The sequence below is a fragment of the Carlito syrichta genome, unplaced genomic scaffold (genome assembly GCF_000164805.1).
Source record: "Carlito syrichta isolate Samal-C Ts95f unplaced genomic scaffold, Tarsius_syrichta-2.0.1 Scaffold305648, whole genome shotgun sequence".
Taxonomy (NCBI): Eukaryota; Metazoa; Chordata; class Mammalia; order Primates; family Tarsiidae; genus Carlito; species Carlito syrichta.
In genome coordinates, this window is record NW_007249744.1 from 1,048,528 (window position 1) to 1,064,758 (window position 16,231).

At 35.6% G+C, this 16,231-nt stretch overlaps 1 protein-coding gene across 4 annotated transcripts in view; it reads right to left on the minus strand.

Annotated features, from left to right (window-relative positions):
- Positions 1 to 1,371: 1,371 nt before the first annotated feature.
- The window catches only part of ZNF25 (zinc finger protein 25), a 33,583-nt gene continuing 18,723 nt past the window's right edge, over positions 1,372 to 16,231 (minus strand). For 3 of the 4 annotated variants that reach the window (XM_008062019.1, XM_021714427.1, XM_008062018.1), the window contains 4 exons: positions 7,369 to 7,495; positions 6,974 to 7,069; positions 3,943 to 4,006; positions 1,372 to 3,496 (listed from right to left, as the gene is read on the minus strand). In XM_008062019.1, the coding sequence (XP_008060210.1) occupies positions 2,428 to 3,496; positions 3,943 to 4,006; positions 6,974 to 7,069; positions 7,369 to 7,495 (1,356 nt within the window). In that variant the 3' untranslated portion in view covers positions 1,372 to 2,427. Of the gene's footprint in view, positions 3,497 to 3,942; positions 4,007 to 6,973; positions 7,070 to 7,368; positions 7,496 to 15,033; positions 15,057 to 16,231 lie in introns of those variants that run through there. The other variant, XM_021714428.1, reaches the window with a different exon arrangement.

Consider the following 16,231-nt stretch of genomic DNA (forward strand, 5'->3'; position numbering starts at 1 on the left):
CCCACCCAGAAATTGCTGTTAGCATCATTTCTGAAACACATAACATTTATAAAAATGTAGCCTTACATTGGTTGTGAGGTTTTCAGCTCTCAACAACAGAAAAACTCATTTTGTAAAGTGCCTTATCTTAGGCTCTGTGGGCCACATGGTGTTTGCCACAACTATTCGACTCTGCTGGAATAGTGTGAAGACAGCCACAGGCAAAACAGAAACAAATGGTTTTTGTTTGTATTAGTGTTCTAAAAACTTTATTTATAGACACTGAAATTTAAATATGTCATTTTCAAGTGTCACAAAATAGTCTTTGATTTTTTTTTTACAACCATTTAGAAATATAAAACCCTTCTCAGCTTGCAGGCTACAAAAATGGGCAGTGGGCCAGATCTGTCCGATGGGCTGTTGTTTGCCAACTCCTGACTTAGCCTAATCAAGATCTGTCCCTGAATCACTTGCAGGAAAATGAGCAACCAAACCAAATCAAGGCACTGGCAGCAAGAAGTGGGGGATGAATATTGGGTAGCCAATCCCCCTGCTTTTGTTTTACTGTGTAATTCACAAAATACAAATTATAATGACAATAATCTTTAACACACAGCTCTTCTTGTGTCTTAGACACTGTTCTAAGTGCTTTAAAAATATTAACTCATTCAGATCTCAAAGCAATCCTAACATGTTACTATCACTAACTACTCTTTTATAGAAAAGGAACTGAGGCACAAAGAGGTTAAGTGGCATGCTCAGGTTGGAATTGGACCCAGGCAGCAAGAGTCCAGAATCCACACCCTTAACTATGCCATGTTGCTTCTACTAGGAAGAAAAAGGCAGTGAAGAACATTTAGAACTCAGACAAATACAATACAGACAGTTCTGCAGCCTGCTAAAACAACAACAGTAAGATAAATAGTATTTTTCACATAGCACTATTTGCTTTCATTGTATAGACTGGAACAAATATTACTGTTTTTGGCTGCTTTAAAAACAGCTCAGGCTCTTCAATAAGTAATGTCTCCTTAATGCAAAGTTTGGCTGACAGTTAAACTTTTCACAAAAACATGTTAGCTTCTTTTTGGAGGCTTGGCTTGGTAATGACGTCTATATCCATTTACAAATGCCAGGAAATAGGAGAAAAACATACATTATAATTTAATTTTTTTTGAGTTGGGGTCTCACTCTGTCACACAGGCTGGAGTGCAGTGGCACTATCATGGCTCACCTCAGCCTTGATCTCCTGGGCTCAGGCAGTCCTCTCGCCTTGGCCTCCCAAATAGCTGGGACTATAGGTGTGTGCCACCATGCCCAGATAATTTTGTTTTTGTTTTTTGTAGAGATGTGGTCTCACTGTGTTGCCCAGGCTGGTCTCAAACTTCTAGGCTCAAGCAGTCCTCTTGCCTTGGCGTCCTAAAGTGCTGGGATTACAGGCAAGAGCCACCACATCCGATGTGCATTATAATTTACAAAGAATATTACACTTAACAATACATACATACATGAATAAGAGTCACTGCTGAGACTTAATGTAAGGCATCTTCATACACATAATATTGAACTAAGGTTATATATTTCCCAATGTACAATTATGGATGAGTTTCTCATGCATGTCAAACATCCACGAGTTATATTTTGTAGTACACTGAATACACATAAAGTCCTACATACTAAAAGATGTTTCATGTGTGTTTAACGATGTTGCATGTTTATTTTATTTGTGCTTATTTATGCTTTTTAAAAGCTTCACAGACACGTGCAGGTTTCATTTTTTAAAAAAACGACCTGCAACATGATTTCTAATGTAAGTGTTTCCCTCAGTACAAATTCTTTGAATTTCTGTTAAAAATCTTTCAAATATTTAAAATATTTATCCAAGTACCAATGATCTGACATTAAATTAAATATCAATTCTTGATAAAGGCATCTATACTTTCCACTGTCTTTGCAGTTATTCCTTTGAATTCTCTAATATATGAGTTTCACTTTTGTAAAGAGATTTCCACATCCTCAGGATACTCACAGGAGCTTCTCTTTTGTGAGCTTTTAGTTGTCTAGACCTGGCTGCCCTAACGTAAAATTTCTTGACATTAATTTTACTTACACGATTTCTCTCCCAAGTGGTTTCTATGAAGTAAAAGAAAGTATGACTTTTGAAGGGTTTTCCTCATGTTTTAGAATTTGTGTGATTTCCACATTAGACTTCTTACATTGTGGATTCCTACATTGTGGATTCTTACATTGTCTGATATTTACTAAAGTCTTATGGTAAAAATTTCTCCCTAATAAATTTACAGAATTTCTATGTATTTGCTGATATAATGTGCAGAAAGACTGTAGCTGAAATTTTCCCATAGCAATGATAGTCATGAGGTTTCTTTCTTGTGTGAATTCTCTGATTATTTTGAAGGACGAATTCAGACAGAAGGATTGTTCAACTCACTATTTATCAGCTTTTCCCTTCTTTATGTGTGTCTTCTGATGTGCAGTAAGTTGTGACTTCTGGATAAAGGTTTCCCCACACTCCTGACACTCATAGGGTTTCTCTCCTGTGTGTTTTCTCTGATGTATGACAAAATGTGACTTCTGAGAAAAGGACTTCCCACATTCCTTGCATTCATAAGGTTTCTCTCCTGTGTGGGTTCTTTGATGTAATCTGAGAACTGAATTCACAGAGAAAGATTTACCACATTCTGTACATTCATAGGGCTTCTCCCCTGTGTGTTTTCTCTGATGTTTAGTGAGATCTGATTTATAGAAAAAGTTCTTCCCACATTTATTACATTCAAAGGGTTTCTCCCCTGTGTGAGTTCTCTGATGTACTGTGAGGGCTGATTTTTGGTAGAAGCATTTCCCACATTCCTTACATTCATAAGGTTTCTCTCCCGTGTGTGTTCTCTGATGGGTTTTGAGGTGTGAATTCCTAGAGAATAATTTCCCACATTCCTTACATTTATAGGGTTTCTCCCCTGTATGTGTTCTCTGATGTACTGTAAGGTGTGACTTCTGGGAAAAGGCTTTCCCACATTCCTTACACTCATAGGGTTTCTCCCCTGTGTGTGTTTTCTGATGTACCATGAGGTATGCCTTCACATAAAAGAACTTCCCACATTCAGTACATTCAAAGGGTTTCTCCCCTGTGTGTGTTTTCTGATGTTCTATGAGATGTGGCTTCTGGTAGAAGGATTTCTCACACTGATTACATTCGTAGGGTTTCTCTCCTGCATGGGTTCTCAAATGTCTACTAAGAGATGACAGGTGGTAAAAAATTTTTTTACATTCTTTACACTCATAGGTTTTCTCTCTGGTATGAATTTTCTGATGTATTGTGAGCTCTTCATTTTTAGAGAAAGATTTTCCACATTTATCACAGTTATAGGATTTGTTATTTGAATGAGTGTGCAGATGTACTACGAGGGCAGGCTTCTGGCAGAAGAACTTTCCACATTCCTTACATTCATAGGTTTTCTCTCCGGTATGAGTTTTCTGATGTTTGTTGAGTTCTCCACTCCTAGATAGAAAGTTTCAGATTTATTAATATATGACTTTTTCTTTTCTGAGGGCTGATTTCTTGAGATGTTCCTGTATTTACTAGATTCAAAGGGCTTCTCCACTGTGAGCATTCTCTGACCTACCCTGGAGTTTAATATTTGATAGAGTGAAACTTCCTTTGCCTTATATTCACAAGCCTCTTAACTGCCTGTACTGTTTTGTGTTCTAATGCCTCCCTTATTATATAATTCAGAAGAATCAAAAGACTACTTCAAAGTTAGAATCTCTTGACCCTGAATAACGTCTCCATGAAAAAAGGTCATTCCTATTTGGATTACATTCTTTGGAATTTGCTCTGGTGTTAGTTTTCTCATAGTTAGTAAAAAATAGTGCTCTCCCATTTCCAGTAACCTCTTCAAGACTTTTTCTTACAAAACTATATTAAGTATTAATTCTTGAACTTGCCTTGAATTTCCAGCTTGGCTTTCCTGGTATCCTGCTTCTAGGTCATGAATATCCCATAGGTCTTCTACAAAGGAATCCAAAATGTAATACTTTATAAATCTTAATACATTATTAATACATTATTGTCATTGACTTGAAGCCTAAGAATCATCCCTATGACAATCTCTCAAAATGAAAGAAGTCTCAAATGCAAACTTCCTCTATCCCATTGTTTTGGAAGAAAAACTGTAACAGACACTAAAAAATTTGGTAGCAAACAGGGAAGGAACATGATTATAAACTCAAGTACTTTTACAGATATGATCTTAAAAACTTGGAGGAGAAAGTTAAGACAAAAAACAGAGAACAAGGAGCAGAGAACAAAAGACATTCAAAGTGTTACTGAATGGAAATATGGGAATCATAAAGAATGCTGTGAATCCCTTAAGGGCAATGAACAGTAAGATAAGAAAAACAGTGAACAACCCTGTTCATTGGAAATATCAGGGAACAGATTAAGTTGGATGAAGGAGTTAAAGTACAGGTCTTTATCCCGCTCAAACCTAGATCACTGTGTTAGGAGCTCTTGTAGTTAGCAGACAATTAACTTCTACCTTATTTCTCACTTATCCATCCACAATAATCTAGATGTCAATACTAAAGCGACTTTCTCAGAACATTAAATTCCTCATGTATAGAGGAATAGTAATATAGCTTGGGCGTTGACTCTCCATGTAGTTGGTTTTATTTTTACTGGGACGGGAAGACCCAGGAACACATATATCCAAAAGGGAGGATTTTTTTTAAAAGCAGAGGGTAAGCCATTTATACAAGGATGAATTCCCAGTTGTAGCACCAGAGATTTTCAATTCTGAACTTATCCTGACCACCAAATCTTGCATTTCCAAAGCACTGTCACTCATGACTCAACACTAGTCTCAAATTCTGCTTTCATTTCTTGTCTCCTACAGTTCTGCTTCCAATTTACATGATCTTTAAAGATTAGATAACTCAGTATCATTCTAGAACCTTTTCTGACATTCATATTTATTCATCTTTAAATGCAAAAAAAGCAGGTGAAAGATTATAAGCAGAGGCCTGGAGCTGGAATTTCCTGGCATTTGTGGGGAATACATAAAAAAAGTAATTTGATAGGGACTTGTGCAAAGTTAACAGGGATACACATGAAATAAGATCCTGTGTAAGGAAAACATTTAAGAGACTAGTAAAATGGAGATGAATATGTGTTTTGGGACCACAAGTACAAATAAGTTGCAGTAAGCAAGAGAGGGCAAGATTAGTTATTGACAAAAAAATTAATTTAAATGTATATTGTAACAGTGAGTCGGTGTAAGTATACCATGGCAGGCTAGTGGCAACTATATATACATTTGTACATTACATAACACTATGAAAATTTAAATCAAGAATTTGTTTTTGTCTGTAAGAAGGGAGTGGGATCCATGGAACTACCCTGTAAGAAACTAAAATATAATACCAGAATACAAATAGGACAAAGATGCTGGAGAGGTCAATTTTAGGAGTTCTTAGCATAAAAACCAATACTTTGGGTCTTGTGAATGGATGAGCTCTTGCAGTAGTTACTATAAAGGTCATTGAGCAGAAGGTGGAATGCATCTGTGAAACTCATTCTTTCAACAAATACCTAGTGAGCTGCTAATATGCACCAGCCATTGCACCTGATCCTGGCAATACAACAGCACACAAGTCAGAAAATACATGAAGAACATTTAAGGAAGCAGGATGAGATTACCTTAGTGTTATACCACTCCAAATAAGGTACAGCAGATTTTGGGAAGAAGAATCAGCACCTCATGTGAAGAAAAAAAAACCCAAACAGATAGAAGTATCATTGCTGAAATGATTAAATTGTTGAGTGGCATAATGATTTGTAAGCTGAGTTCAAAGTTTAAAGAAACAACAGGAAGTTAAAACTGGTGTGAAAAATAACTGAGGCATTTTCTCGTTAATAAAAGGAGGAAGATGTCATTAAAATATAATTCAGATGTATAAACATTTTAAGATTACAGTTCTATACTCCAATGGCAGGGAATAATTAGAAATTCTAGAGAGGAAGACAAAAAGTCTCAGATAAGGTTTGGTAGTGATTAGAGTTTCTGTATAGGAAAGAGAAGTAAATCTGTTTTAAAGATGTCAAACAAAGGAGAGAATTTAAGTGGAGTGAACAAAAATTGGAGGTATAATTTAGATTTCTTACATGTGCACATCAAGTGTCCTTAAACTTTTTCAAAACTATAGGACATTTACAAAGAGATTTCTTTTTTTTACAAAATGAACATCTTTATATTTTATTCCTGAAAACATGTAGCTTCAAAAGTCAGACATTATGAAATAAAAAACCTGAATAATTCGAACATATATAAATTAACCAAGTATACAGAAAAAGAATAAATACTCTCCATATCATATTTGAGTCTAAAATGACCTCAACACCAAAATCTTTCTCTTAATGTAAAGACACACACACACAAAAAAAGTTGCCTGCCAAGTTCATTTACAAGCACAGATGACAAATCCTAAACAGTTGCATGATTAGCAACCAAATCCAACAATATGTAAATAGATAATACCTCTTGACCAAAGAATACAAGTACATGTCAACAACAAATGTTATTAATGTATCTCAATCCATGAATTTATTTTAAAAAGAAAATGATGTGACATTCTTTTACAGTAAAAATTTCATTTGTAAATTTAAAGTATACAATATATTATAAGATACATGTAGATAATAAAATGGTTACCAGAATGAAGAAAACTAACATATCCATAATCTCAAAGTTAGGCTTTTTTGTAGAAAGAGCAGCTAAAATTTACTCATTTAACAAAAACTTTAAATGCGACACAATATTATTAACTATAGCTCTTGTGTTATACATTAGATCTCTAGACTTGTTCCTCCTACATATCTGCTACTTCATATCCTTAAAAAGAGATTCCTGAAAAATACTTCAGAAGGCAAAAGACACCAACCACCTCACCAATAACACGAGATATAATTTCTTCTTACCAGGGAAGTTCTGATGTGGAAATTCTACTTCTAATATCCATGGCTCTTTCCCTTGCTTCAACTTGAAGATCGCATTTGGCTTATTCACACGATAACCTACGAATGGAAACAATAAAGGAAATGACACAAATTGCTTGGAGTTTAGAGAGTCTGAAAGGATAAGGAAGTACAATTTCAAGACAATGAAGTTTCTACTTAGGCTTAGCAAATTTAGATTCTTTCAGTGGAGAAGTAGGGACACAAGTATTTTTTCTAGTACCCAAACTGGATTCAGTAACTTTGACCTCTGAAACAAAACTAGTATTCAACCCTATAGAGACCTTTTACGTTCCAGCAACTGGGAAGGGAAATAAATGTAAACTACTAGGAATTACGTATGTGGAAGTTTTTCTCACCCACTGAAACCAGGTGCCTATAGTTTTCCAACATCACATCCTTGTACAGGGTCCTCTGAGCATGAGTCAGTAATTTCCATTCCTCTTTAGTGAATTCCACAATAACGTCCTTTAATGTCACTGGTCCCTGGAACAACATATTTCAGTTCAATCTGAAGTGACCAGATAGAGTACCATAGAAAATACACATGTGAACTAGCTCAATGTACTAAAATTTACTTTGGAAAGTTACAATTTTCTGTACTCTCTACCCTGCTTTATAAATTAATAAAATAGAGTGTGGGCTCGGTGGCTCAGCCTGTAATTCCAGCACTTTAGGAGTCCATGGGTTTGAGGCCAGCCCAGGCAACTTGGTGAGACCTCGTCTCTACTACAATAAATAAAAATTAGCCAGGCATGGTAGTGCGCACCTGTGGTTCCAGCTACTTGAAAGGCTGAGGCAGAAGGATCACCTGAGCCCAGCAGGTCAGTGCTGGGTGGCCATGAGTGTGCCACTGCACTCCAGTCTGGGCAACAGAGTAAGACTCCAACTCAAAATAAATAGATAGGTAGGTAGGTAGGTAGGTAGGTAGGTAGGTAGGTAGGTAGATAGATAGATAGATAGATAGATAGATAGATAGATAAAGTATTTGTTCAGTACATATTTATTGAGATTCTACTCTATGCCTGGAACTCTGCTGGAGATACAAAGGTGAATAAAAGAAACTCTACTCATGTGCCACATAATGATGTTTCAGTCAATGACTGACTACATATACAATAGCAGTCCTATAAGATAATACTGCATTTTTACTATACCTTTTCTATATTTAGATGCACAAATACCTAACATTTTGTTACAGTTGTCTACAGAGTTCAGTACAGTATCATCCTGTACAGGTGTATATCCTAGAAGCAATAGGCTATACCATGTAGATTAGGTATATAGTATTTGTGTAAGTACTGTATATTCTGTTATGTTCACATAGTGATGAAATCACCTATCAACAAATTTCTCAGAGGTATTCCCATTGCTAAAGGACACATGATAGTATAATAGTATTCCTATTATCAAGGAGTTTCTATTTTGACAGGGAGATAAAAAAATGAAAATGCTTAAATGCAATATATGCAACAGCTGCTATGACAGAAATATGTACATGATACAAGATGGTCACAGAAGGGGGCAGTTCTTTACATTTTGTACTATGATGTTAGATTTTATTATGTGGTCAAACCAACTAATGTGAACTTTAGGAATAAAGAAAACACAATTTGCAAAGGTATGGTGCATGAGAAATGGCAAGTTTAGCAAACCACAAATAACACAATAGGGCATAGGATCAACATTAGTTAGAAGCTTATAAGGTTAGGTGACAGAACATGAGGAAATTCTGAATTTGTCTTTTGGACCAGTAAATATATTTTGCATATACACTTAATAGATCTCTACTTATTAATATATTAAGTGCATTTACATCTATTAATCTGTTTGTTAACAATTAACAAGTTTTTTGTTTATATAAGAGAGAAATATGAATGCTTTCAGTAGTGGCCAGAGTCATATGACAATTATCTTCATTCTTTCATTTTTATTGATAGAGCTGTAGAGCTGTTTATAGCTATGAAATTTCCTCTAATCATTGCTTTATTTTCACCTGAAGAACATCTTGGCTGGATATAAATTCTTGGTTCAGACTTTTTTCTTGAATTGCTTTAAAACATTGTTCTACCACTTTTGTTTTATATATTTACACTGCTACTAAGAATTTTGTCAATTTCATTTTCCTTCCTTGCCAAATGACTTGGACTCTACTCTTGAGAACAAAGTAGTTTTTTCTTTACTTTAAAATAATGGTCATAGTATTATTAGAATCTCTCTTTGGGTTCACTATTCTGAGTTAATTCTCTCTGGCACAGAGGGGGGCCTTTTAAATATGTATATTCAGTTCTGCTATATGAAAGTTTCCTTGGACTATAGGTTTAGATATTAGTTTGCTTTCACTAGTTCTTGTTACTAGGGACTTCACTTTTTCTTCTGGTTCTATTAGTTGATGCATAAATTTGTAGCGTTTGTTTTTGGAATGGCAACACTCTTGTGTTGGGCATTTGTTACTCATTTGTCATTTGGAGTGAAGCTTTTGTGCATGTGAATACACCATGAATTTTGAAGATTTTAAGAAAGCTATTTGTGGGCTAAAGAAGACAGTGTCAAGTAGAAAAAATGAACACGTCTGACATATTCTTCTGTTTAACAGAAGAGTAAAGGCAGCAGAGGTGGTTCGAAACATTTGTGCCATGTACGGGGAGAATGTCATCAGGGAAAGCATGGCAAAAAAACCAAAAAAAAAAAAAACCTTTTGTCATTTGAAAGAGGACCACTTTGACCTGACTGTTTCTTCAAATTCAAGAAGACCACAGGGTTTTGATGAAGACCATTTAAATGCTTTAATCCACAATGATCCATGTCAGGCAAGCTAAGAATTGGCAAATGTGATGAACTGTGACCAGTGACCATCATGTGACATCTGCATTCCAAGGACAACGCTATGAACTTATACATCAGTCTAATGTTACTGTCTTCCTCATTTTTGTTGACTGTGTTTCTTTCCCCATGTTGGTCTCTTTTCACTCCTATCCTCCTGTATGTCAATTTTTGTACCTTTTCTCTTAGGTACATTGTAATTTAATAATTTGAGTTGAATTTCTGTTTTGTTATTTATTTCCTGAGTTAAATCACCTATTTCATATTTACTTGTTTTTCTATTTCTATTGTGAGTCTTTAATTTCTGGATTTTAAGGTTCCTTTCTATCTGAAATTACTTAATATTGGAAAATTGTGCTATAGTTTTCCTCTACTTGGTTTTTCTTCTGGAAAGACTACATGAATTGAAAAATTAATACTTTCTGCTTTCACTTATATTAGTATTATAAGTCTGTTGGGAAACTGATTTTATTAATGATCAAATAAAGATAAAACTGATATCTTGTAGTGGTTTTCTGGGCCAGGGTCAATTAAAATCATTTAAAAATAGAAACAATCCATAGCCATGAAAGGCACATGAAGCAATCTATGGATGGCACATGAGGCAAACTGAAGACCATTTAAAATATCTAGAAAGGAGAATGTAGAGGATGATACTAGGGAGAATAAGGTCTTTGATGGACAATCACACACAAACAGGGGAATCTAGAGAGCCTAGAGAGCAGTGTGCATGCTCATAGCTGGACACATGGTCAAAAATACTTGAGAGGACATTTGTAATGTACCTCTGGCTAATTTTAGGACTCTGCACAAGAAACAGGTAAAGGCTAAGACAAAGGTGTAAGCAGCATGGTTATGTATTGAAGGGGTGTCCCAGCTCAGGGCCAATCTGCAAAGGTTGGGCAAGTATTTGATTTTTCTTTCTGGTTCCAGAAATTTAAGGAAACCTCTGTCAGATCAATGGCTGACCACCAAGATAACAGAACAGAGATAACAGTGACCACACATGACAAGAGATACAGGTTTTGAAAAATAGATTGGAAAAGTAACTAAACAAATGAACAGCTGCAATCTTCAGTAAGAATCAACAGCAAACTCTGGGAAGGGGGAATAATCTGATTTCCAGAATAACCACAGTACAATGTTCAAAATACTGAGGCTTTAACAACTACAACAAAATTACAAGGCATACAAAGAAACAGGTAAGTATGAAACAGTTATGGGAAAAAAATAAATGGACAGGAATAGTCCTTGAGGTAGTGCAGATATTGGACTTACTAGACAAACAATTAAATCAATTGTTTTAAGAATGCTCAAAGAGCTAGAGGAAATCATGAGCAAAGAATTAAAGGAGACTAGGAAAGTGATGTATAAATAAAGAAAATAATCAATAAAGAGATAGAAGTTATAAAAAAGAACCCAAAAGAAACTGTAGAGTTCAACGGTAAAAAACGTAAAATTAAAAATTCACCACAGAAGATCAACAGCAGATTTGAAAAGGTACAGGAAAGAATCTGCAAAATTGAAGATCAAACCATTAAAATGATCCAGTCTCAGGAGCAGAAAGAAATGAAAAAAGAGAAACAAAGCTAACAGACCTGTGGGATACTATCAATCATAATAGAGCCTAATAGACCTGTGAAACACCATTAAGCATATCAACATAAGAAAAATGGAAGTCCCAAAGGAGAAAAGATAAGGAAAATAATGGAAAAAATGACCCCAAACTTCCCAAATTTGATGCAAGACAGAAATCTACACATTCAAGAAGTTAAATATAAACTCCAAGTAGAGTAGTAAACTAAAAAGATCTACAGTGAAACACATAACCAAGTTGCCAAAAGTCAGACAAAGACTCTTGAAAGCAGCAAGAGAGAAGCCACTCAACATGTGCAAAGAATCCCCATTAAGAATAAAGCACATTTCTCAACAGAAACCATGAAGATCAGAAGGCGATGTAATGACATTAATCTAAGAGTGCTAGAAGAAAAAAAGGAGAGGCAGGATTGGCAGGTGAGGGAAACTGCTAGGGGAGGGAGGGGCACACCTCATCAACCAAGGTACCTGCATAATCAACATTTGTATACCTAACCCTGAATTGTACTCCACATCTTCATAATATAAATAAATATGTACATAAAATTTATATATATAAAAATTTAAAAAGAAAGAAAAAAATCTGGCAACCAAGATTTATATATCCAGAAAGACTATCCTTCACTAATACAGAAGAAATTAAGGTATTCCAACATAAAAGCTAAAGGAGTTTGTTACTAGCAGACCTGCCTTACAAGTAATGTTAAAAGGAGTCCTTCAGCATGAAATGAAAGGATACTAGGCAGCAATTCAAAGCCATATGAAGATATAAAGAATACAGGTAAAGGTAATTATATAGGAAAATATAAAAGCCTATATTGTAATATTTTTGATAACTTTTTGTTCCCTATATGACTTAAAAGACAAAGGCATAAAATAATAACTAAAAATATATGTTAATAGGCACATGAAATACAAAAAATATAATTTGTGACAAAACAACATAAAGCAAGGAGAAACAGAACTATAAATCAGCAGTTTTTGTATGCTACTGAAGCTAAGTTGGTATCAATTCAAATGATTGTTATAAATTAGGGATGTTAATTGTACTAAAATCAACTACAATTATTTACAAAAGGAAATAAGGGGGAAAGCAGAACAGTACATTAGAAAAATAAAACACAAAAAGAAGTAAGTATTGGAGGAATTATGGAAAATACAGTGTATATAAGACATAGAAAAAATGCCAAGTTGCAGAAGTAGGTGGCTCTTTGTCAAAAATTGTTTTAAATATAAACAGATTAGATTCACCAATTAAAGGCAGATATTGGTAGAATAGATTTAAAAAAAATTTTTTTAATTTAGTTTAAAAATGATCTAAATATATACTGTCTGAAACTCACTTTAGATCCAAAGACACAAATAGGTTGAAAAGGAAGGATGGAAAAAGATGTCTCACAAAAAACAGTAATCAAAGGAGAGCTGGCTGGGCTCACCAAGACCAGGCAAAATAGACCTTCACTCAAAAAAAAAATTGATATAAGAGACAAAGAAAAATATTCTATGTTTAGAAAAGTGTCAATTCATAAAAAAAGATATGTTTATAAACATATATCCACCAGTGCCTCAAAATATATAAAGCCAAAAGTGACAGACTTGAAAGGAGCAACAGACAGTTCTACAATAATAGTTGGAGACTACAATACCCTACTTTCAAAAATTTATAGACTGTCTAGACAGAAGATCAATAAGGAAATAAAGGGCTTGAACAACTTAACTAAACCTAAGAGACCTATATAGAACACTCCAATAGCAGAATACATGTTCTTCTCAAGTGCACATGGAACATTTTCCCAGATGACCACATGTTAGGACACAAATAAAGCCTCAATAAATTAGAAAAAGATTGAAATCATCTTCTCCAACCACAATGGAATAAAGGGAGACATTAATAACAAGGAATGCAGGTGTAAGGATCTAAGCCCAGGAAGTTGAGGTTGCAGTGAGCCATGATCATACCACTGTACTCCAACCTGGGTAACACAGTAAGACCCTGATGGAGGAGGAGAAGGTGGAGGGGTAAAGTAGAGGGGGAGGGAGAGGGGGAGGGAGAGAAAGAAGAGGAGGAGGAGGAAGAGGAAGAAGAGAAGGAGGAGGGGAAGGAAGAAGAGGGAAAAGTAGCAGCAATAGCAGCAGCAAAAGCAGTGTCTTGTCTATTTGTAGAAGACTGGGCATACTATAGACTATTTCAAATAATTCACCAAAACACACACACACACACACACACACACACACACACACACCAAACTATCAGAGCTAATAAACAAGTTCAGCAGGTTGCAGGATACAAAATCAATCCACAAGAAAGGAGTGTGTTACTATATGAGGGAGATCCCCCAAAACCCATAATTTATTTATTTATTAAAAACTATGTAAACATGTAAGAATAAACTTACATGTTTACACTTCAATCACCTTCAAAGTACTCTCTGTTTGTTGCAATATACCTATTAAGATGCCTTCTCCATTGCTCAAAACAATTTTTGAACTTTTCAATTTGGATGCCTTTTAGTGCTACTGCCATTTTTGTTTCACTCCTTCCACATCAGCAAAATGTTTCTCTTTGAGGACTTTTTTCTTCCAGGGAAACAAAAAAAAAGTTGCTCAGGGCAAGATTGGGTGAATAGGGAGGGTGGGGTACAGGAATCATGCCATTTTTGGTCAAAAACTGCTGAACACTCTCAGCATGAAGTGAACAGGTGCATTGTCATGGTGGAAGAACCAGTCCTGTTTGCCACAACTCGGGACATTTCTTCCGCAAATTGTGATGCAACCTTCTCAAAACTTCCAGGTAAAAACTCTGGTTGACCATTTGATCCAGAGAAACAAATTCCAAGTGTACTATAAGGGGCCCATCTTCCAAAAGATTATTCCTTTTTTTTTTTCTTTTGCGTGTCCCATCTCCCTTGTACACCATTACCAAGAATCCAAAAAGGAAATTAAGACAATTCTATATACAACAGCATCAAAAATAATAAAATGCCTAGGAATAAATTTACTCAAGGAGCGGTAAAATTTGTACACTGATAAGTCAAAAGCAATGAAAGAAGACCTAATTAAATGAAATGACATCCTTATTCATGAATTGGAAGACTTAAGATAGTTCAGATGCCAATACTAGAAAGAAATCTATAGATTCAATGCAATTCCTATCAAAATCCCAATGGCTTTTGTACAGAAATGGAAAAAATTATCGTCAAATTCATATGGAACTGCAAGTCCCTAATATCCAAAATAATATTAGGAAAGAAGAACAAAGTCAGAGGACCCACACTTCGCATTTCAAAACTTACTATAAAACTACAGTAATGAAAACAGTGAAGTACTGGCATATGGATAGACATATAGTCTAATGGAATAGAGTCGAGTCTAGATACAAACCTATAAATCTATGACCAATTGATTTTCAACAAGGATGCCAAGACCATTCAATGGGGGAAAGAACAGTGTCTTCCTTAAATAATACTAGGACAAATGAATATCCACATACATGAGTTAAACTGGATCCCTACTTCACACCATAAACAAAAATTAACTTAAAATGAACCAATGACCTAAATATATGAACTTACAGTGTAAAACCCTAAGAAGAAAACATAGACTACCCTGAATTTGGCAATGGATTCTTACATATGACATCAAAAGCACAAGCAACAAAAGAAAATTGGCCAGGTGCTGACTCCTATAATCCCAGCACTTTGGGAGGCCAAGAAGAGTGGATTGCTTGAAGGAGGAGATGAAGACCAGCCTAGGCAACATGGTGAAACTTGTCTCTACAAAAAGAAAAAAAAAGTTATCTGGGTGTATAGCAGGCACCAATAGTCCCAGCTACTCCAGAGGCTGAGGTACGAAGATTGCTTAAACCTAGGAGTTCAAGCTGCAGTGAGCCATGATTATGTCACTACACTCCAGCCCGGGAAACAGAGTCAGAGTCAGATCCTGACTCAAAAAAAAGACAATAAAAATAAATTTGTACTCCATCAAAATGTGAAGCGTCTGTGCATCATAAAACACTTATCAAGATAGGGAAAAGACAACCTACAGAGTGGAAGATGTCTGCAAATCATCTATTTAATAAAAATGTACTATCCAGAATATACTAAACACTCTTTTTTTTTTTGAGTTGGAGTCTCACTCAGTCGCCCAGACTGGAATGCAGTGGCTGCTCCCGGCCACCGCAGCCTCGATCTGCTGGGCTCCGGCGATCCTTCCACCTCAGCCTTCCGAGTAGCCAGAATTACAGGTATGCACTACCACGCCTGGCTGATTTTTTTATTTATTGTAGAGATGAGGTCTTGCTGCCCAGGCGGGTCTCGAACCCGCGGGCTCAGGCAATCCACTCACCTCAGCCTCCCAAAGGCGTGGGATTACAGGCTGAGCCACCGAGCCTGGCTTAAAATTTTTTTTAAAAGAAGGAAATAGGTAAAGAACATGAGTAGACATTCTCCAAAGAATACAGCTGACTGTTAAACAACATAGGCTTGAACATAAAGTATTTTCAACCAAATGAGGATTGAAAATACAGTATTTGTAGGAGGCAAAACCCCATATACAGATGACTAAATTTTCACATATGCACGTTCTGCATAGCTGACTGCAGAACTTGAGTATGTGCAGATTTTGGTATATACGGCTGTCCTGGAATCAATCCCCTGTGAGTGACAACTGTATATACAAATAGCCAAAAAGCACATCAAAAGATGTTCAATAGCATTAGTGTTTAGAGAAATGCAAATAAAATACACAATAATATCACTTCACCACCCACTACAATGGGCATAATAAAAAAAAATTGAGACTCGC